General features: G+C 47.7%; 1 protein-coding gene across 3 annotated transcripts in view; it reads left to right on the plus strand.

Annotated features, from left to right (window-relative positions):
* The window catches only part of LSAMP (limbic system associated membrane protein), a 288,040-nt gene extending 268,006 nt beyond the window's left edge, over positions 1-20,034 (plus strand). The window contains exons 7-9 of one of the 3 annotated variants that reach the window (XM_052702829.1): positions 2,876-2,928; positions 8,551-8,743; positions 15,246-15,420. In XM_052702829.1, the coding sequence (XP_052558789.1) occupies positions 2,876-2,928; positions 8,551-8,736 (239 nt within the window). In that variant the 3' untranslated portion in view covers positions 8,737-8,743; positions 15,246-15,420. Of the gene's footprint in view, positions 1-2,875; positions 2,929-8,550; positions 8,744-15,245 lie in introns of all 3 variants that reach the window. The other 2 variants (XM_052702832.1, XM_052702841.1) reach the window with 2 other exon arrangements.
* Positions 20,035-22,945: the final 2,911 nt, after the last annotated feature.

A 22,945-nucleotide genomic window follows, 5' to 3' on the forward strand; every position in this document is an offset into this window, starting at 1 on the left:
ACCAACCAGCAGACCAGGCTGCCCAGAGCCACATCCAGCCTGGCCTTGAATGCCTCCAGGGTTGGGGCATCCACAGCCTCCTTGGGCAACCTGTTCCAGTGCGTCACCACCCTCTGTGTGAAAAATATATATGGACAAAGGAGCTGGGAGGCAGCACCATGTTGTGCTGGAGGTGGGTTCAGCTCTGCAGAGCCTGGGAACAGGGCTGGTAACTCGTAGCACAAAATGCCATAAAACGAAGGAAATGGGCAGTAGAACTCCTGAGTGTGAGGGTGACCTGACAGAGGTAAAGCCAGTCTGCTTCACAGAACCGCGAAGGTGAGAAGCAGCACCACAGCTAAAGGGAAAGGTTTTTTCCCACAAATATATGAGGAGAGAGGAACTTGTTTCCTTCTCATTCCATTAAGCCAACAGAGTGCTATGAAGAGCTACAGATATACAAGCCACAATTTATATGTTAGCTCATGCTGCACAGTGGTACACATATGTGCGTATATATATAAATTATATATAAAAGTATATGTCAGATGCTTATCTGCCATACAAGCATATGCATACATAGGCTTACATGTATGAATATATGCGAGCAAACTCATCCACTGGCACACAGAAGTAGCTGCAGCACCTGGCACAATCGTGCAAGGCAGAGAAAACCAATGAAAGTCCTTCCAGACCAGTTGACTTCTGCCTCCTGCAAAGCCAGCTTATCCCTGAGGATAAAGGAGGAGACAACAGCGCGGTACTGCACACCTCAATGCAGTCCTGCTGCCTAAATTGTCTCAATTATGGGAGACTGCCACCTCAGCAGGAGCCCTGCTGCATTCTCAGTGCCCTTCAGCAAGAGAGGAAAGCGGAGGTGAAGCAGCACCTGGCAGGGCCCATGCCAATTAGATGCAGGCAGCAGGCAGCATCCCACCACCACCTCTCAAAGTGCTTCAGGTACAGTTATCAGTTCGGTCCAGCAGTTTCAATCCCAGCTAGAGGCAAGCTTCTCAGAAGAGCTGGCGCTTGCCTCTCACCTGCCATTGCTTGTTAGCACCCTGGCACAAGTGCTAGCTGGTGGGCACCCTCTCATACCCGTTGTCACAGTACTCTGCCTTGCACCTGAGCATCTGCTTGTGGTGGTGGTGTTTGCTATGGTTTGGAGTAAAGTCTGAGGCTCTCAGCGCATCCCCCGTGTATTCCCACAGGCTGTCAGTAACAGAGACTTGGGAGAGGAAAGAAAGTGGTGAGGGTGACAGCCAGATGGAGCGAGGCTGAGACACTGCTAATGAGCCAGGGTGGAGCAATAAAGGCTGCACGCAGCAGGCAAGGGGAACAGAGGGAGAGTCCTTGAATAGAAAGCAGCGTGATAATGAGGCCATAGTGCTTTGCTTTAACTGCTTATACTATTCAGCCTGCAGCCTGCTGTGTGGGAAGAAGGTAAAGGGGAGTTGAGTTATTTAACCAAACTAAATAACAAGGAAGTCATGTCAGCACAACAGCCTGCTTTCACAGAACAATAGTCCCCTGGTGCTACATAAACACAGAGATCGAGGCTAGCTGTGTATTTTCTACACAAGAGACAATCCCCCCTGTCCCTGCTGTGGTCTCCCATGGCTCCATTACCACTGTGAAGGCAGGAGATCTGCAGTATTACAGGTCCTTGTGGTCTCCAGCAAGTCAGAAGCCAGCTCCTTGCACCAGGAGTGCTATACAGAGAGCATTGGCTTCCAGAGAGCTGGGACTGGGGTGATCAGAGAGCAACAGTGGACTACAGCTGTATCTTACCAAGCTGTATGTACATCAGCAGTGATCTTAGCAACACCCTCACAGATAAACCAGGAGACAACTCATTGCCTCAGGCCTATTAGCTTTTGCATAGTGACATATTTCTGCAGCGAAATGCCTGCCTCCCAGTCAGCCCTTGAGTAGGAGCATGCCTCAGTCAGCACAAGGCATCTAGCAAGCTCTATAGTTGATGAAGAGAAACCCAGTGTAGAGCCAGAGTAGAGTCTGGTCTGGTGGGCTTATATTCATGGTTCTGCTCCTGACTCTGCCAACAGATCAGAATTTGACCTTGGACAGACTGCTTCCTTGCTTTCTTCATCACGTGCTCTACCTGTAAAATGGAATTAACACTCCTTCTGCCTCAGGCTGAGGTCTCTGACTGCTGATTTCCCTCAGTGTCTGTGCAATTCTTTTGAGATCCTGGCATGGAGGAAGCAAAGCATGAAGCCAGCAGTGATGTATACCAGAGGCTTGCTGTGATGTAGAACAAGGACACACTGTAAAAACCCGGTAACTGAAACAGCAGGCTCTGCTTGCTGCTAGAGATCGGTGAATCTGTAAAAGCTCTGCTCCTTTACAGAGACAAATGCCCAGAAGAAACAGAATACCATTTAGATTCACCAGGCTGACAATTCCAATGTTCATATCCTTAAGAGACCTCTCACTGGCAAGAAACCCACTGTGGAAAAGGTTGTGTGGAGGCAGTAACTACCCACAGAGGACCTCTACAACTCATCCTGCTGCCAAAGGCTAGCTTCCAGCCAGAGGTGTAGCTAAGAGGAGCTGTAACATGATGACATGAGTGGTCTTGAAATTCAGAGAGGAGATGTGGCCCATTCATTCCAATTGACTTCACTGCAGGTGCTTAATTCCTACTGCTGTATAGATATTATTTGTTTAGTTTTTCAAATGACTTCTCTCTGACTCCCAGTCACAGGGGACGTGTACTAGGTGTGTTGCTAGAAAAATGCTCCATATATGCAACCTATTCTAGCTCATCTAATTTGGGGATGGACAACTCCATCAGGTTTGTATTTGCTGCTTGCTTGGTGTGAAAAGTGGCTTTTCTCCTGCATGTTGCTTATTGTTTTTTTTCCCCCCTTAGAACGAGTTTTACCCACACTCCCCAATCCTTTTCCAGGTCAGTATATGTTTTATGTCAAAGTAGCTCTCTAGCCGGGTCATTCTCCATCATCCTGATAAATGCAAAGAGCTGGGGATGGGCAAAACAGGGCAGGACAATAAGGGCTTTCCCCCCTCTTCCACATGCCATTTGTTCTCTTCTCCTCCCTTATTCTTCCCTCTTTCCTCTCCCATTTCAGGAAACCAATTAGCTAAAAAGCAACAACCATTTCCCAAGCTTTGATCCGTGACACCATGTCCTCATCCAGGTCTGGACAGTATTCACAGGGGATCAGTTTTTCTATACACTGACTCCCTCGTATATACTCTTTCCATCATATCCTGATTTGGATCAAAAGCATAAGGAGACCTAAAATTTTGCAGGGATTGTAGAGTGGATGAATGAGAAGCTGAAAATTAAATTGCTGCCAGGAGATTTTTTTTTCACTCTAGTTGTGCAAACTATTCCCAATGAAAACCTTTTTTTCCTCATTCCTTCATCATACACCCCTAAATCTGCCCTGTAGCTCTGCCTTTGTGGCAGACAGAATGAAAGGAAAAGCAAGGTAAAAGCATATACTACAGTAAAGTGTTATGGACTAGTTTATTGCAATGGGAGACGGCATGAAGGCAAAACAAAGCCTGAATATTCTTCCTGCCCTTGCCGCATGCTGCCCAAGCCTCCCTCATGTACAAGCAGCATGGCCCAGGCTTGCTGAGTGCACATGAGGTTTGGGGTTTGGATGTGATCCTGAGGTAGTGTAAAAGCACAGAAACTCAGCACTTTCAGAAATCAGGCTGTTTCCAGGTGCTTGAAACTAAATCAGCAATAAGGCAGCCGGTCCCCTTATTCATGTTAACATTTTGGCCTAGAGCTCCTCAGTATCTTTGTTTCACTGCCATATGGAGATATACTCAGCTCATGGGATGCTCTGAGGCCTCAACAGTTAACGTCTATGTAGAGCTTGGAGGTGGAGTGCTATTATGAACCCATGTTGTGTTGTAAAAGGGCACCTGCCCAAGTAAAGCACCTGCAGGTACTCCCATGGAAAGAACAATAAATGCTGGGTGTTACATCAGCTCCATTTAACAACTCCATGTTTTCAAATCAAGCTCTGCTCTTGGCAACTTATTTAGGCTCAGGATGTAGTCACAATTGCCTATTTAAAAGGCAAATCCACAAATACAATTAAAGAAAAGCACCTAAAAAAGGAGGAAAAAAAAAAAAGAAAGAAATCAAACTACCATTAAAATGAAATCCCAGAAAGTGATTTGTAAATAACATTCAAGGAGCTGAAGAAAGGAGTAAAGGAAGCCGTTGGGAATGTAGCGTGGCAAAATAAATCCAATTAAACACCATTATCATATGTATTGCAAAATGAAACGTGTGCTTGGATGTGAAATTAAAGTTGCTGAGGCTGTTTGGGATGCAGGTTTTTGAGGAGTTTTCCAATTCTGCGTCTTCTCTTTTAAGCAGAATTCTCCATTACAAATATTTTTGTCTGATGGAAAACCCAGGGCTCTTTCTTTTTATGATTATTTTTATTATATATCCTTAAATTCCACAGACAGGCACTGTTAATTCTTTTCATAGCCAGCCCTGTTTACTGCTGGGTTTGAATTACTAGTCCATTAAGTTAAATGATAAAGCAAAAACCGCAATCGATTTCCAACCAGATTTCCATATCAAATGCCCCTCCTAATCAAGCTGCCAAGACCACCCTGCAGAGCTTTAGTCTGTCCTTTAACACACTTCCCCCTCTGCCTTTGAAGTTGTCGTTTCATCCCTTTGCTGCTCTCTGTTCCCTGAGACCATCTTGAAGGACATCCCAGTGTGACATCACTTCTGTGAGGAGTCTTCAGGAGTCTGTGATGCCAAATGCAGGAATATCTCCACTGACCCTGGACACACTAAGAGGATTTTGCAGAGGGAGAAAGTAGAATTTAAATTCTCATTTGGTTTCTGAAAGCTCATACCAGCTTCTGTAATGCGAGCATTCAGCACAGATATTGGTACTTATCTCAACATTTGCTTTTACTTTGCTGTTCATCTTCAAAGAAACCTTAGGTGTAAAATTGCCTTGTGAGACCTTTTTCTCCCAATGAGTTTGTGTTCTGAGATGCTGTCCTCAGCTCTCAAACAAGCCTTTTCTCAGTGACCAAAATCACAGCCTCCTCCCTCTTCTCCCTTAATTTCCATTTCTCTAAGCCTCAGTAACACTTCCCTGCCCTGTAGGGCTTTGAGCATTAATTTAAAAGGAAGGTGTTTTGAGATGAAGAGCACTGTACTCATTGTAAGCGTTGCTATCATTAGCTAACTGCTGTGGAAACATCTTGCTTTCAGGCAGGCTAGAGACTCAGAAGAAGCTCATTCAGCTAAACACATGGAACTTGAAGGCTGTATCTGGGAAAGCTGGTAGAGCTCAGCTGATTCAGCTCTCAACTTTCCTGATTTTGCAGCAGGGCACTCAAAATGCCCTGAAAATTCTGGCAGGGTGGTGTTACCTAATCACATTCTCCTGTCCTCATTGTAACTTTGCTTTGTGATGGGACCTTAATGCATCCTCAAGTTGTTTTCAAAAGGGATTTTCTTCTGAAAAGGGAGAATTTTCTTATTCCTCATTATACTCAAAAAGGACAGGGCCAAGCGGGATCTGCTGAACCTCAGAAGTCTATCACTGTTATGATGTTAGCTCCATCTCCACCATCCATTGTCCCTTGCCCTCAGCCCTTTGCACATAGACTCACTCCCCTGTGATTAGCACTAAGACTAATCCTCACCGTGGCTTATCCAGACTGACAGGATTCAAAACCCATGATTCTTCCTGTCAGGAGATTCATGATGAAGATTGACCACAGAATAACCAGGAACTTTTCTCAGCAGGATTAAGCTTCAACCTTGGGAGCTCTGTGGGGCGATAATGCATTGTCCAGAGACAAACATCCAGATCACTCCTTGGGGTCTGATCTGACACCAGTCCAGTCATGATCATCAAGAGAGCAACAAAACATTTATAGCAACAGTGTTAGCAATTAGTGGAGGAGGGGGGAGAGAAACAGAATGAGCAGTCCTGTGTTTCTGCCAAAAAGGTGTGCTGATTGGAGAATGACCCCTGATGACTGTAGATTGTAGCTAGACTCCATTTAGCTGTAGCCTGTGTAGCTTGTGCTGTCACTAATGCCTTCATGGGGTGGGTGGAAGATGGGAGAATGGAGAAAAGAGATGTTCATTTGGGTCTGATGACCAGAGTGGGAAACAGAGATGTAATATTGTCTCAGTCCTCTTCTTCCTCCATGGAAATCGTAGCTGTGGAGAAAAGAGAGTTCATCTGTTGCATTGATCTCCTCCACCCATTGCTGCTCCCCTTTTGCTTCCTCCAATGCCTGGCCCCGTCAGTCCTGCTAAGCAGGCAGGTCTCATGTGAGCTGTGTGTCTGTGTTTTAGCAAAAGGATAAACATCTGAATATTTTAAAGCTAAGGAGTGAAGCATGGGGGAATACATCAGAGATTACAGACTGTAAAGAGTTAACACATTATTTGCAGGAGGTTTGCCAACTAGGCAGTGATATGAGAAGAGTCCAGAGAAACCAGTCCTCCAAGTACAATGTGGCTGGTTAAAGAACCCATCTGTCTCGAGTCTTATTCACTGAAGTGAGAACTTGCTCTTCATTTCCAAAAATTGGTCATTGAAAACCCAAGCCTTGACAGTCTCTGAACCATATTAGTCTGTAGAGCTGGGAAAAACACAGCATAAACAAAGACCAAAATAGCCAATCTTGTACCTGGGATAGCCAGCAAAACTCAGGGCTCACCTTGCTTCTTGCTGGTGGTACCCAGCCAGATTTTCCCCTTCTTCCCAAAAGCCCATTTTCCACTGCAGAAGGAGAACAGCTCTGCAGGGTGAATCATGCAAGCCAAGCTTCTCTCATTGCTAAAGGTCAACATCCATGCTTGCCAGGTCTGCAAGCACGGTAGTGGGTGCCAAGCCTGCTGGGGCTTCATGCCAAGGGAACAGGAAGAACGAGACAGGGCAAAAGCAGAAGGCCACAGTATTGTTTGTTGTTTTTTTTTTTTCTTTTGCTTCATAGGTACCAGCCAAGCAGTGGCATTGTGTCTTATTTTGACCCTATGGTTAAAATAGTATCAAAATCAAAGTGATGATGGTCCCTTCCAAAAGGACTAATAGGAATGTAGCTGGGGAAAAAAAACAGACATCTTAGAGAGAAAAGAAATGCCAAGAATTATTTCTATTACCACCGATACTAACATTGCTTCTGGAGAGCAACAGGCAGTTTCTGTTTGCTGAGACTGTTTTAAAAAAACATCTTCTTCTTCCCAAAAAGTGCAAGGCAAAAACCCCAGCTTTTGTAAAGAAGAAAGAGACACAGGGGAGAAAGAGAGAGAGAAATAGCTTTATTGCTTGATCTGTTTCTGTACTTTTTGTTCATTAATTTTAATTTAGATTGATTTATTCCAGAATGAGCCCTGGATTGCATATATTTGCATAACCCTCCCTGGTAGTAATGCTGTGGAGAATCCAGCAAGTGAGGAAAAGATGAAGCAGAGGGTAGGAACAGAGACTGCAAGTCCCAGAACAGTATTCCTCAGGGCTGGGCCCTACACTGGGACTGTGAAGGCATTTCAAGGTCTGTTTAGCCACAGGTATGGCTTTGTGTGCATGCAGAACAGCCCTGCAAAGCAGAGGTCAGAGCTCAGCAGGCAGGAGGGAGAGTGGAGGCTGGGTGAAACCAGTGGGGGAGAAATCACACAACTGCACTGGAGAGATTAGAAACAAACCCCCAGAAAAAAAAGCGCCATGGAATATCAGTTGTCCAGCAGGGACACTGATAGCATCAGAGCTGTAGCATGGACAGATTACCCTGCAGAGCAGAGCTCAGGCAGGCCATAACCCTCCTGAGGCAGATGTCCCCTGCCTGCAGGACACTCATAACCTGATACCATCTGTGTGTTAGATGAGTTTCCGAAGCTACCAGCTGGACGTTCCTCCGCGGGGATGATGAGACTGACTTCTACCCATTGTACAACAGTGTGCCTAAATCCCCACTCTGCCTCTCGGTGAGCTGCCTGCTGAACAGACTGGGATCAAAGCGTGGAGGGCAGCAAGAAGGAGAAAGAACAGCCATTATTGTCTTGATTTAATCCTTAAGCACGCACAAAAATTCCTCTCTCCCCCATTAGAATATGGCCAAAGAGTAACGCCCACCCTCATCATCCTCCTCTCTCCCTCACTTCCATTTCCTCTCAAGAATTTGCCTAACAAATTGGCCTTCCCTCTGGTTGTTGTCCCAAGTGAACAGTCTCTCCATTCACTAACCCATGACGGTAAGTCGGTTTGGGAAGCAGCAGGTTTATCTTCCCGGCTCAGGCACTGCACCGGGCCCGCTTGCGATCCAGTTGCCATTCAGTGTCTGCTCTGCTGTTGATAAAGCACATTACACATGGCTGGGCTTGCATGATTAATACAGCTGTCTAAGCGCTCTCTCTAAAAACAAAAACAACCGGGAGAAGGGAGGTGTGGGATTTGGGAGGGAGGGGGTGCGCAGGGAAAAAAAGAACATTCCGAAGAAATCAGGCTTGCAGTAAAAGCAGAGTTCTCCTGGCAGGCCTGCCCTGCCACGGGCGAGCAGGTCTCTCAGCAGAGCATCCCAGAAGAAGGGAGAAACCTAGCAGTAAGGCAAGCAAAAGAGGAATGCATTGGCCCTTCCCCAGCGTCACCTGCATGTCCCTCTGCAATGTGGATGCATGGGCAGGAGCAAGGAGTCGGGCCATGGAGAAGGATGTGCTGTGATCAGCACAGCTCCAGTGAAGTCCAGACAGGCTGACTCCACGGTAGGTGGTAGAGAAATGCATGCTTGCTGATGGGCCAGTGTACTCCTGAACTCGCTCACATGACATGCTTGGTGGTGCATCCCACTTTCTTCTCCAGCATTATCCATGCTTTAAAGCCCTGCTTGCACTGTTAGGATACTGAAGTGGCCAGGAGTCTCACACTGTGATTGTACATGCCTACACGTCTATGTGTCTACACATCCTTTGAAGTGCAAACTACAAATAGCATGAAGAAATATTTACTTAGGTGTCTCCCATGCTGTAGAGGTGTATCGCAGCCTATGGGCCTGCTTTAACTTTCATGACTTTGAGAGTTCTCGTGTTTGCTGATCACTGAGGAAGGCCTGCAGAAGAGCTCAAGGGCAGGTCAGGGGCACCACACTGCAGGCCCTAGAGGAGAAGGTTAAGAGGGGCAGAGACAGTGGTACAGCTGAGGTAGTGATACAGCTGGATATCTCACATGCTGGTCACTCTCCAGCCCAACCTGGTTGTCTTTCTGCTCCAGTCTCCCCTCCAGGTACCCCTCAGTGTGTCCCTCCCTCTTTATTTCTGTTCACAACCACTCCAGTCTTTCCCTTTTACCTAGCAAACCTTGCTGAAAACGGTAGCAAGGATGAAGTGAGTAAACAGACACACATAAATCTGATGAAAATATTAATTTTTCAAGAGGTTCCAGAGCTTCCCATTGGCAAGTCTGTGAGTGCTCTTGTTAAGGGGAGCTATGCTCTTTGTTCCCTAATGAGAAGCCAAACCATCATCGCTGCTGGTCTGCTGTGCCTTACACAAGTGCTTAAGATGTGAGCAGAGATTTTCCTATTTTAAGAAAAAAGCAAAGAAGGTTTAGATGATGCCCCCAAAAGGCTATGCTACATATTTTTTGGATGGTTTGCTTGTAGGATGGAAGTCCTCAATTCAAAGACTATCATTCAAAGACAAAGGAGTTTTAAGTAACTGATTCCATATCAGCAGTTTGCCAAATTTTTGTTGTTGTTTTTAAATAATCTCTTACAGCTGCTGGGAGAAAAGAAAGGGTGGAGGACGGTTCTTAGCTATGAGATCTTTCTGATTGATATATCCATGATAGATCTGGTAATGAAAGATCTTTGTAAGTTTGAAACACAGGTCTTCTAGCCACCGCCAGCCTAACAGATCAGGGTGACGGTTCATTCTAGACCAGCATTACTGTGAGCCAGCTCTAGAATAAGTGGTGTAAGCAGCCATCTCTTGAAAACCATAGCCTGCTCAGAGAAATACAATTTCAGACCTCAGAGAAGGATGGGTGAGCTGCATTACAGAATGAATCTTCACTATGACATGAGATATGATAGATGAGTACTTAGTGCACCATGAATGAGCTCCAAAACATGGGAAAGAACTGTTCAGTGCTTAAAAAACCATGAGCAAATTCTGACATACATTAAACAGTGTGCTAAGATTGATAGACACCAGAGACATTTCCTTAATCTTACTGGAGAGCCGCTGCAGGGCATCCTCTATCGCTTACACAGTGGTACTTCTGCTTCTAGAAGAGAGAGTCTGTTGCCAGTGCAGTTAGAGTCAAATTTTAATTACAGAAACAGAACTCCACAGATATTAACTGGTAGAGAGAATGGGGTAAAGCAGGTAATGAGCGAAATAGTTTCAACATTAAGAGCAGGGAGTGAATAAGCATGTCTTCTTCTCAAAGTAGAGGGGGACAGACTGAAAACCAGGAAGAAGAAAGCCTCAAATGAACCCTAGTAAGTAGAAGCTGCTAATCCCTAAAGCCGCAGAGTAGAGTGCAAAGCCTTGGAAGAAAGAAATTAATAACTTTCAAAGTATGACCTTGAAAATGGAATTAACAGTATTCCTCCCTTTTAAGCCTTCATGATAATAAAGATTTCATCTTCTGAAGCCCTGGCAAGAGTCAACAGAGTAGAAAAATGAGTTCTTGCAGAGGGGCTGGCAAGTGTAAAACCTAAGGCCCCTCCTCATGTCACTATGGTGCCTATTCACTTTCCCTTTACCTTCTCCCTTAGAGCATTTTTTATTCCTCCCTTATTTTTGGTCCTCTTATTTGTTCACAAAGCCACTCTCCAGCCATTGCTATAAGTATAGTTAACCTATCAGCAGCAACAGAGCCTCATAGGATGGAGAGAAGCTTGAAAGACAGCTTGTGGCTCCACTTGCTTTACCATCATTCCTTTTTTCCCTTCACAGAGAAGTCCTTCTAGACTGTCCCATGCCTTCTCCTGCCCTCACCTTCAGTCAGAAAATCTTGGGGTCTGATCAGCATCTTGCACAACATTTTATCTCATGTTCTTTGAGAAGATCCCAGGGACAGTCACCAAAGCCAGGAAGAATCCTGTGGCTCTCTGATGCCCTTTGGAACTTCTCTGTGCACCCTTGTCTATGAGCACTACAAACTTACCAAGAGCTTACTAAGTCTTACTAATGTAAATAAGATAAAAGTGGACACCAGCTGCCTCTTTTCCTGTTTCCATTTTGGTCTGTTCAGGTGATAGGACGTGGGAGCCAGTGGGACTCCAGGCTGGTGAATGTGAGTGTGAAACATGGAGACACATGCTGGGTGATTGAGACCACAGCTAGGTGATTTTGACCCTCTCTATTTAGACCAAGAACATGTCTATTCCCTGCTTGCAACCAGTACCATTCCATTTGAGATGGCATGTAGCAAGGAAGGATGATCATAGTCAGTGGATGGAATGGAGCTGACTTAGGGTCTGGCTGCCAACTGGACAGAAGAAAGGGAGCATGGCCTCTGGCTAGCTAACCAGCATGGCTAGCTCTGCAAGGGGCTGGCTGCACTCAGACTCCCAGCTCTCCTCCTGGTGCCGATCTATCCCATCCGACAGAGGCGGCAGCACCCACTGCAGAGCCCTTGGCATTGCAGCATCCCTCCTCCAGCACCCATGGGCTGGGCTATGCTGCTAGCCCGTTGCGAAGGGACTTTCGCGGGGCTCTGCTGAATCCTGCAATGGTGTTTTCTTCGTAGCTGCTTTATCGCTTGTTTTCCCTTTGTCTTTTCTCTTCCTTCCGCTGCCACCTGGTGGGAAGAAATGCACATTGCTTAGGGCGCAGCCATTCGCTCGCCTCTGCGCCGGCACTACAGCAGCTTTTCCTACGCCTGTGAGCCGATACAGCTACTCCGTCCCACTTCAAGCACTTTGCTTGGCCTGGCCGTCCTGCGGTGTGCTGGGGAGGCTGCAGAGGGAGGAGTGAACTTTCAGGCTGCAGTCAGCAGCGTGCAGCACACCAGCCTTTCTCTTAGTGCCAGCATCTTGAAGTCACAGTAAAAGGTGACACCCAATGTAATGCAGGGCCATAATATTGCTGCTGGCAGCCAACTGCCACCACAGTCCCTAGAAGCTGAGGGAGGCCGTGGATGCAGAGGTCTTCAAGGAGCCTGTAAGTGCCCCATCCCTGGAAATATTCAAGGCCAGATTGGATGGAGCCCTGGGCAGCCTGAGCTGGTGGGTGGCAGCCCTGCCCACGGCACAAGGTTGGGTGGGCTTCGAGGTCCATTCCAACCCAGGCTGTGCTATGGTGCTATGATAAGTGTCTGGGCAAGGTCATGAAAGAAGCAAATTACACAACATGGAAACATTCTCCTGCCAGAGGCACTAGCCTATGATGCCATAAGCAAGTGAGACCCTGCTGTGGGAAGGGTCATGCAGCCATAATGGCAGTGAGTGCACACAGGGCTGATGAGGCTGCTTCATGCCCAGCACAGCGCAGATAGCTGAGGCTGGATGTGGTTATCCCATGGCAGCAGTCTGCCCTGCTGCACATCTCACTGTCTGCAAGCACAGAAAGGGAAATGCAGCAATTTTACTCTCTGTTCCTTCCAGATCTGTTTGATGTGGCTGGTCATTCGGGTTTTGGGGTCCCTTAGGGGCATGCTTATGAAACACTGCTAGATAAGAGTATTAACTTATCATCCTCACAAGCCCAATTTCCCTGGCTATGATGGAAGGAACCTCCTTGAATGTTATTGCACGGCCATGGCCACAGAGGGGCTGCCCGATCGCGGGGAGCTATCAGCCCAGGAGCTGTGCTGGCAGGCAGACTCCAGGAGCCCGGCTCGGGCTTACCGGAACGTGGCAGGGAGGCACCGTAGTTCCTCTGTAGCCCCTTTTCCCGGTGGGCGGGGATGCCCCATGCCTGGCGCAGGGCCCAGGATGCTCGGACGTGCTGGGGGCACCAGGGGGCGACGGAGACCGCGCTGAGTCTCGGCTTGCGGCAATTCGTGCCCATGTTTCGGTTCCCAGAGATCGGGAGGTTTTGTTTTGTGGCTGGGCTAGAGCCGGCCCGCATTTTCACAGTGCTTGTGAATGCGAAATGCATTGCACTTGGTGCTGCGGTAAGGTCAGGGATCAGGTGCAGCCGCAGGATCCCGTGCAGGTGCTGCAGTGACACAGAGAGCTCAGCAGAGGAACACAAGGACATGCAGTCATGCAGCTTGCATCCTTTCCAGCCATGGAGATGGTATCCTTGGCTCATCAGATGCCCACATGGCTACTTAGTGAAGCTCAGGGAGCAGAAGCTGCTGAGATCATCATCACCCTGCATGTCTTCCCTTATACCTATTCCCTTATACCTACTCTGGAAGACTGTGTCCCATATCACACTGAACTATACCCTACCCTACTTACCTACCCTACCATGCCATACCAACACACACAATCCATGCAGCAATACTCAGGCAAGGTCAAACACTGCCTCTGCCTTGCTAGGTGCCTCCGTAGGTACACTGTGATCCTATATGCACCCTATAGAAAAGTGGCAAGGAGGGGGCTGGTGGCTGCTTGTGTGTGTGTTACAAATGGTATTTCAGATAGAAATAAAGTATTTTAGCCACGTAGCGAAAATGCGACGGCGAAAGGCAGTTTGTGGACAGCATGCCTTGCCTGGTGAGTTGTTGGTTATTTGGTGGGTCACGTTCTGTGACTTATTAACTGCCAAAATGTGGTACAAACAATCCCAGAAAATCACTCCTCCCAAGTTACTTGACCAAGAAAAATGCAGTCTCTGACACAGGGTCAGGTAAGTGCAGCAGCTGAGCTCATTCCTGAGTTCAGTGAGGAAATAAGATCCTATCATCTAAACAAAGAGGGAAACAATGCTGTAGGTTTTGTGTGACAAACTGCAAATGAACAGGGAATACCTGAAAAAAAAGAAGCCATAGATAGAATACAAATTTTCCACATAATCCACTACATTCCTATCTAATGATGAAAGAATAGAACTGGGGCACAGCTGATCTAGAATGTGAAAGGCTACCTTAGAAAGAAATGCAACAATTGCAAGTGCCACAGAATTTATGAGCTCTGGGGAATGCCCTTTGTGGAGGGGCTGCCCAGTTGTCACTAGACAGACCTCAGCTGCTACCTGTGCTGCAGCAGAATGGAGCTCATACCACAGGCTGAGGTGGAGCAACTGCATTTGACTTGCTTGGGGCTCTTCTGAGCAGGAGTCTCAATATTTATCTATTTGATTGTTTGTTTGTTTGTTTTGCCAGTAAGGATATCTTTCTCCACAGCAGGATTGTTCCTTACACAGACTCAAATCCACCTCCACACTTCAGAAACATTGTGTAAAACAGTGTGCATACATGTACACACACATATATATACACACATGGAAATGATGACGAGCACGCCTTTTATGAAAACACAGCAATGCACACAGCACTGCCTCACTATAAAGGAGAGGCTGCTGAGGCTTGTCATTGCAGGATGAATTTAAAACAGCATCGCTGCTTTTAAAGTCATCCAGGAAAGGAAACCCGTCAAGGAAAGGATGGATGAGAAGATGTCAGAAGCGTTTGCACTTAATATTCCTGGAGCAAGCCTGTGTTGTTTGTTGCTGCAGCAGAGCTCTCTTCCCTGCCCCCTCTGGCAGACTCACATGCACACACAAAGATTTGTTCTCCACCCTTGCCAAAAATCCTGGTTTTGCCCCTTAGGTGCCATGCTCTCCTCCTCCCTGAATAAGGAGTGGTGATGGGGAAGTCCTTGGGATGGGGCTTGACCGATTGGACCAGTATGATGCATCAGTCCCTGCAGAGCTGGTGTCTTTCTGCCAAAGAATCATAGAAAGATGATCAAATCATAGAATCATAGAAAGATTATAAAAGCATAGAATGATAGAATTATTAAGGTGAAAGGGATCTTAATGCCCATCCCATTCCAGACCCCTGCTATGAGCAGGGACACCTCCCACTGGATCAGCCTGTCCAGGGCCCCATCCAGTCTGGCCTTGAACACTAGCATGCAAAATTACACCCAAGGGTCACCCACCACAAGGATGGGGACAGAGCAGGGGATGCCATGTTGTGAAGGTTCACGTGATGTTGGTGGCCTTGGGTTGAAGCCTTCCACTCACTCAAAGCCCCATTCCTGCAGGCTGGGTGTCACACAGGGAGAGAGTGCTGGAGCCCTGTGTCCCCAAGCCAAATGTGACGTTGTCCTCTTTTCTCTTCCCTTCTCGTACCCTGCAGGACCCGGCACGGGGAGAGTAGACAATGGCTCCGTGAGCTTGGCCGTCCCACTGTGGCTGTTGGCAGCATCCCTGCTTTGCCTACTCAGCAAGTGTTAATACAAATCAAAATTAAAAATAATAATAATAATAATAATAATAATAATAAACCAACACGACAACAACAACAACAACAACGACAACACACAAAACAAAACGCATTATACAGGAGACAGAGCGAAGAGAGGGGAGAGAGAAAAAAGAGGGGGAGAGAAGAAGTGAGAGGACCGTTTCTATCACAACAACTTCTGCCTGTTCAGGAGCAAAGAGGGGGGAGAGGAAAAATCACAGCAGGACCACTCAGCAACGCTTACATGATTTCCGACTGCCGGCCGTCACAGCACCGACCTCACAAGGAGAGAGGCAAACAGGGCACCCGCAGGGCCCATGGAGCCACAGGATGCTGCGCTTCATCCACATCGATGACACCGAGCTGAGCAAAAAGAAGATCCCTTTTCTTTTCTCTCCTCCTTGCTGTTTTCATACTCCTCACCTGCCTTCCTCCCTCCCTCCTCTTTCTTTCTTGCGCAGAAAGAGGTCTTTGCTTCAGTGTCTATAGCCACTTAACTTTTTGGATGCCCTTGGTCATTTTTGTGAGCCGATGCTCAGGCACTTCATACTTTTGGGAAGAAAAAAAAAAAAAGGAAAAAAAAAATAATGAACAGAGCAAGTTATCAAAGCTCTCTGCGCACTGGTGTCCTATGAAGAACCCCTTCCTCTCTTCACATCATCCCATGCTCCTGTGCACTTTGCTAAACGCTTTCTGTCCTGCACCCTCCCTCTTGCAGCATCCCACTCTGACCTGAAGGAAAGCTATGTCCTTCCAACCCAGCCTGCTCTTTTATTTGCTTTTTTGATTCTCTCCTTCTCCCCCTCAATTTGGCCAAGTGTCTTTCTCCAGTGTGTGCCTGCGTGCGTGCGTGCATGCGTGTATGTGTGGCCCTCGTGCTCTGTCTTCTCTTTCTCTCTTTCTCCTGCTCTCTCTAAGCATGCTGAAGAACAGTCCATGTGTACATACGCCCATCCCACTGTAGATAACGTCCTGCCTTGTCAGTGTGAGACCGCATGCTGAGAGATCTCTTGGACTGAGAAGAGGGCTGAGGAGAGAGGAGCACCTGCAGCTCAGGGCCCTATGTTGGCCCCTCTCCAGAGTGCCTGGTCACCTTGACAGCAGGAGTCATTCTGCATCCTTTCTTCACCTTTTTTTCCCTCCCACCCACACCCGTCTGGCTCTCAGCCTTCATGTACCAGCAGAGCAGCTCATGTGGGTGTGAACCCCACAGTGTGATGGTTCCTAAATAGAACCAATGCCCCCTTCTGTTGTTGTCTTATTGTGTGTTTACACCGCTGCCAGGATGAAGCTCACTTTGCAGCTTACACATACAAAACAAACTGGGTCAGAAGATGTCCAGGACCTATGAATGTAAGAATAAAAACAAATATCAGATCCAAAATTCTGGGCTTAGCCAGAAGGGGCTTCAAGTGGTACAGTGAAGAAGTAGGCTACAGTCTTGCCTCTTCCTGTGTGGAGGGTGCTGGGCCTGCTGGAGAGGGCTGTTGCTTCCAGGCAAATCCCCTGGAAATGCCATGCAAGTGCTTGGCACTGCCAGGCCTCTAAGCACCTGCAAGCTGGCTTTTCTCTATTTTGCCTATGAGTGGGCATAGCAGCATCATGCCCAGCAGCTTGCACATCCCAAGGCCTGGTGCCTTCCTCCTGGCTGCCAGGCTCAGCTTTTGGGACAGCAGCCAGCAGGCAATTCAGCAGGCAGCCATGGTGAGTGAGAAAATGAGAAAGGCTGAGGGGTGGATAGTGGCAGACTTACTGTAGGCCTGCTGTGGGCTTGAGTGGTGTTATATTATGCTCAGTCTCCAGGCCTTGGTGCCATCATGTCCCATATCCCTCAGAGTATTTGTATGCCCCTGTCACTGTGTCTGCATTTCAGGAGATCTGTGTCACTCAGCACGTTGGTCACAGCTCCAGATTTCCTGCTGCAGCAAAGGCTCCTTGTCCTCTGCGGGGTGACCCTGCAGCTGCAGGCTGATGCTGCTCCCGAATCTGGGAGTGGGAAAACTGCACATGGCCAGCATGTCTGGGTCCCCCTGGATCTGTTGGCACCAGGCTGCCCTTCCGGTCTGGGTTAAGTCCTTCCTGTTTAGGTTGAGGGTTCTCTTCCATGGCAGCCTGTTGGTCACTGTGGGGTCTGTCCTGTATCTTGTCCTGCATGGGTCAGAGCCCTGTTGGGGTGCTGCTTGCATGCTATGTCCTCATGGGTTTGGGTGTTTTGAAGAGTTTTGAGGAGATTATTATTTTTTTGAAGAAAGCACACAGGCTTTTGCTTTAAAGACAAATATGTTACAAAAAGCAGGACACCCAATTGCTGAAGCCATCTTCTTCACTGCAGGAAATGGCCACAACCTCGATGCTGGCTTCTGGTCTTTCCTGCAGGATGTCCACAGATTCATGTCCTGGTTGTGTGGCTGTGAGGCAGGCTTACAGCAGATCTACCCCAGGTGTGCCCCATGGGTGCTGCAGGCACTCCACTCTGCCAGATCTCTAGCAGGTATTACTCAGAGCATCTGCCAAGATAAGAGCTCAGATGAACAGGGGAAACATAAGGTCAGCTGCTCTCCCTTCCTTTGGCCATATCTCAAGCCCTTTCTTCTAGAGCTCTCTTTCTCTGCATTCATGTTCCTGCCTCCCCATCCCCTGCAGATAGCTATGCTCTTGCCTCCTACTGCCTCTTGTCTGCCTCTGGACTGGAGAGGGGGGTTTGGAACAGGACACCAGTTCCTTGAGCTTGTCAGTGTCATTGTGTTTGGTCAATGGAGATTTAACATTTAGTGTTACAAAAAGAAGCGAACGAAATGAAAAAAAAAAAAAAAAAAAAAAATTGTATTTCTTCTACCGGTTTGTAAATATTCCAAGAGTTACATGAAATGTCTGGTAATGTCCAAGCAGAGGAACAAAGACTTAGATTTAATATATGGCCCCGTACTTGCTAGCAGATTTCAAACCCTTTTGGATGGCCAAGCGGAGGGTGGAGGCAAGTCTTTCTGGAAGGAGCTGGGCAGCGGGAGTGCTACCTCAGCCTCCCACAGCATTGCTTGGCACATCTGGTGGGTGGCAGGCAAAGCAGGCAGTATGGGACTCTGCGTCTGACGCCTGTACCATGGCACTTGTGCTCATTTTTGTTCATTTCCAGCCCCGCAGCTGGCTGGTATGTTGCTCAGTGATGCACCCTCCCCCCCCTCCTCCTCTCTTCACCAGTGACGTTGTGTCGCCTCATGCTAGCACTGAGTGCATGTTAACGTGCCATTCATGAAGATTTCATTGGTGACATGCATTGTGTCGAGAGTTGGTCTTTGTCTGCACAACTTTCTTACGCCACTGACTGTCGCTGCTTAGGCAGACCTCATGTACTGCTGCCTGCTCCCCTCTTGGTCAAAAAAAGCCTGAATTCCATCAGTGATCCTTAGCTCTGGGTGCATCCTGGCCATGCCCCCAGACCACTTGGCTGAGCAATCTCATTTGCAACGTCCGAGCCCCCAGCACAGATCAAGTTAGTCATGCCGTCGTCTGAATGGGAGCTACACGTCTGGAAAGGATCTTGGGGGAGCAACAGAGAGTTCTGAGGATTCAAGAGCATTTTGGGAAGAGGATTTGGGAAGTCAGAGGAGTTGCATTTAAGTCCTTCTCAACCTGCCATTGTTCAGCTCCATCTTGTGCTACATCTTCTTCCTCCCCTAATGATGGAGATCATGGGCAAGGATAACAACTCTTCTCCACCCACACCTCTGATCCAAGCACACTGACTGGTCACCCACACCATCACAGTGCTTGATGTGATGTAGCAACAGTGACAGTCTTGTGGAGGTCGTAGTGGGTGAGAAGTTCTCCCCCTCTCTCTTCTCCTGCTGCATGATCTCACCGTTTCTCTGGCTCCAGAATTCCTTGAGCTAGGGATGCTAGAAGTGAACTGTCCCATGGAAAGAGCAGCATGCCAGGCAGGGAAGCAGAGGTGAAACTGGATGGTAATTTCCAAGGTGTGATGGCAGTGGAAATGGGTAAGGACGAGTGCTGCCCGTCATCCACGCACAGAGCTCCTAGGCATACCAGCGGGCAGACTGTGCCTCTCAGCACTGGTCATAAAGTGGCTTCATTTCCAGCGGGATACCCTGAAGATATTTTATTTTAAACTGCATGACTCCTGCTACAAAGAGCTGTGTCACACCATTAAAGCCTCTTTCTCTTTTCCTTCTTGCAACTTGCTAGAATGGTGCTCAGGTAGATCCTGCGTCCTCTTAAAGTTTCTGCTTGGCTCCCATCAGGCCAGGCTGAGATATTTACTGTGGGAAAGCAGAAGTCAGCTTGGGGAGGATATGTAGGTGAGGCCCGCTGTATCTCTGCAGCGAAGGGAGATGTGGTGGCAATGAGATCAGCCAAAACACGGCTTGGGAAAAACGAGCATCTCTCCAGGTTAGCCCAGAAGGGTGGCAAGTGAAGAGTCCTTCCTTTGTTGCAGATTGAGGTCACTTCTATGCTGCAGTGCCTCAGCCTGCCTTGGTAAGCCCTGCGGAGGCACCCAGGCAACGGAGAGGAAGGGGCAATGCATGTCAGAAGGTCACAGGACCATAACCCAGGTGCAGTTCCTAGGTAGGGCAGGACCCCCTTCCCCTCCCCCTCATCCTCCCTCTCATTCTCCCCCTTCCCTTCCCTTCCCTTCCCTTCCCTTCCCTTCCCTTCCCTTCCCTTCCCTTCCCTTCCCTTCCCTTCCCTTCCCTTCCCTTCCCTTCCCTTCCCTTCCCTTCCCTTCCCTTCCCTTCCCTTCCCTTCCCTTCCCTTCCCTTCCCTTCCCTTCCCTTCCCTTCCCTTCCCTTCCCTTCCCTTCCCTTCCCTTCCCTTCCCTTCCCTTCCCTTCCCTTCCCTTCCCTTCCCTTCCCTTCCCTTCCCTTCCCTTCCCTTCCCTTCCCTTCCCTTCCCTTCCCTTCCCTTCCCTTCCCTTCCCTTCCCTTCCCTTCCCTTCCTTCCCTTCCCTTCCCTTCCCTTCCCTTCCCTTCCCTTCCCTTCCCTTCCCTTCCCTTCCCTTCCCTTCCCTTCCCTTCCCTTCCCTTCCTTCCCTTCCCTTCCCTTCCCTTCCCTTCCCTTCCCTTCCCTTCCCTTCCCTTCCCTTCCCTTCCCTTCCCTTCCTTCCCTTCCCTTCCCTTCCCTTCCCTTCCCTTCCCTTCCCTTCCCTTCCCTTCCCTTCCCTTCCCTTCCCTTCCCTTCCCTTCCCTTCCCTTCCCTTCCCTTCCCTTCCCTTCCCTTCCCTTCCCTTCCTTTCCCTTCCCCACCCTGCCCCCACATAGATATGTCTGTACAGCCCATGCATAGATGGGTGCAAGGATCAGGTCAACCTGGAAGCCACTCTGTGAGCACAGCACCTCCCAGCCAGGACTGCTCTCCAGACTGTCACACACAGGCACACACACACACCCTATGTCCTCTGCTGTCCTCTGCCACACAAAGCCTAACATGTGCATGCTCCTGGTGATGGCTCCGTCTGTCCGGCATACAGTGAACTCCTGTGCACGTGCAGGAGCACAAACGTGCGAGGACAGGGAGGAGGGGGGCAGAGGGCAAGTGCCTGCCCTGCGGGGCCACCATCACCCACAAACTTTTCAGCTCTCCCAGCTGGAGCCAGGTTTCATCCTCTAGACCTTGAGAACAAAGGCCAGTCCCTTCTTGCTGCACGGCGGGGTGGTTAGAACTCTCCTCATTAACAGTGTTATATACATATAAATATATATATATATCTATATCTTTATATATATTTTTCCCCAGCACTGTAGACATGAGCTGAACTTCTCTTTAACAAAACGAGAAAAGGGCCATTTTATTTTTCGCCATTGGTTTGTTTTTGGAACTAGCTCTGTGAAAGGCAACTCTAAAAGTGCAAGTGTGTATGTAGTGGAAGCGATCAGAAATGAAACCACCCAACCAATGAATGAGCCAAACCCAGTGATGAAAACAAACAAACAAAAAAAGAAGCTTTTTATTTTTTCTTTTCTCAATGTATTTAACTTCTGTTATCTTGTTTCTGTTTCTTTACATGTATGAATGCTCTGCTCTTCTGTGATCTTAAAAAAAAAAAATACAAAAAAATACAAAAATGAAATAAACGTGAAAAGGAGGTGATGTTCCTTCGTTTCCCCTCCCTTCCTTGCGTACCCTGCCTTGTCTCTTCTCCGAGTCTGTCTGCTGGTGGCTTCTCTGCTGGACAGGGTCTTGGCAATGCTGAGGTCCTGGTCCATGCGCACTGAAGCTCAGAGTGAAGGTAAGGCAGCAAAACCCTGGCACACACAATCTCTGTTTTCATTAACATTTTAAATGGTTATTTTTAATGGTACATTTAACTAAGAGTAACTTATCCATGGGAAGAGAATTTGGCTGTTAACACTGGCATCTGCTTAACAAACTGAAGCTTTGCATTTGGTGAAGTGTGAGCATAACACCAATAGCATTACTTGCTAAGAGTAGACTCATTAGCATTAATTGCTGCAGTTAGTACCACAAAGTACTAACTGTAACAGCAGTTATTATATGTACCCCATTCTCCACTGGAAAAGGTACATAGGAAGTAATTAGCAGTGATGCAGACATACCAGCAAAGATCCAAATTCTTGGCACTTAACTCAAAAAAACCATCCACAGGTGTAATAAAGGGGATGAGGTGTTCTGGGGTCGGTGTTCTTCAGCCTTCCTTGCTGGAGGACTGTGTTCAAACACAGCTGAATTGCAATTGGAAATGGATTTATGGACAGTGGCCATCATCAGATGTACAAGAAAAGGCATGTCTCTAAAAGTATCTTACATTTCAGCAAAAAGTAGCAACGTTCAGATTGGATCTTAGGAAATGCTTCTTTTCTGTGAGAATGATCAGGGACTAGAATGACTGCCCAGGAAGGTGGTAGTGTCACTGACCCTGGAGGTGCTAAAGAAACTTTAGATGTTGTACTGAAGGACATGGCTTAGTGAGAAATATTGGTGAAAGGTGGACAGTTGGACTGGATGATCTTAGAGGTTTTTTCCAACCTTGGTGATTCTATGATTCTAAGATTTTACTGTCCAAAGCACGCATTGTCAGAATGGGCAAAAGGGCTGGATACAAGGAAATGCTTTGCAGTGGATGAAACACAGGATTTACCACAGCTGTGCACCAGTTGGCACTCTTAAGGTTGACAGGACTTGTCTCATGTGCCTGTCATCTGCTGGAATCCCAAGGCAGTGTATTTGATTTAGAGACACCATATTTTGGTGCTTCGGACATGAAGTGCAAATTTTTACACGAAGTTTCACCAAACATGACATCCCAGGCTGGGTTACAAATCAGGATGCAAACATCTTACCAAAAAATCCATGCCCAGGCAGCCCAAAAACATGGGTGCATCTCTGAGTTGCAGTGAGTTGGGGTACCCAGGAAAGGAATTCTTTACTTCCAAAGAGCACCTGTCACCTTGTTACTACTCTGTCATCTGTGCTACTAGCACTGCCCAAGCATGGCCAGGGAGGGTGTCTGTCCAATTTTGGAAACACACTGTAGAAAAACTACTCTACACAGCGCTTCCTGTTGATTAATTCCTCCAGAAAACTTACTCCTTCCTTTTCAGAAGTCCCGTGATCCC

Source organism: Tympanuchus pallidicinctus, unplaced genomic scaffold (assembly GCF_026119805.1).
Source record: "Tympanuchus pallidicinctus isolate F22 unplaced genomic scaffold, pur_lepc_1.0 scaffold10, whole genome shotgun sequence".
NCBI lineage: Eukaryota > Metazoa > Chordata > Aves > Galliformes > Phasianidae > Tympanuchus > Tympanuchus pallidicinctus.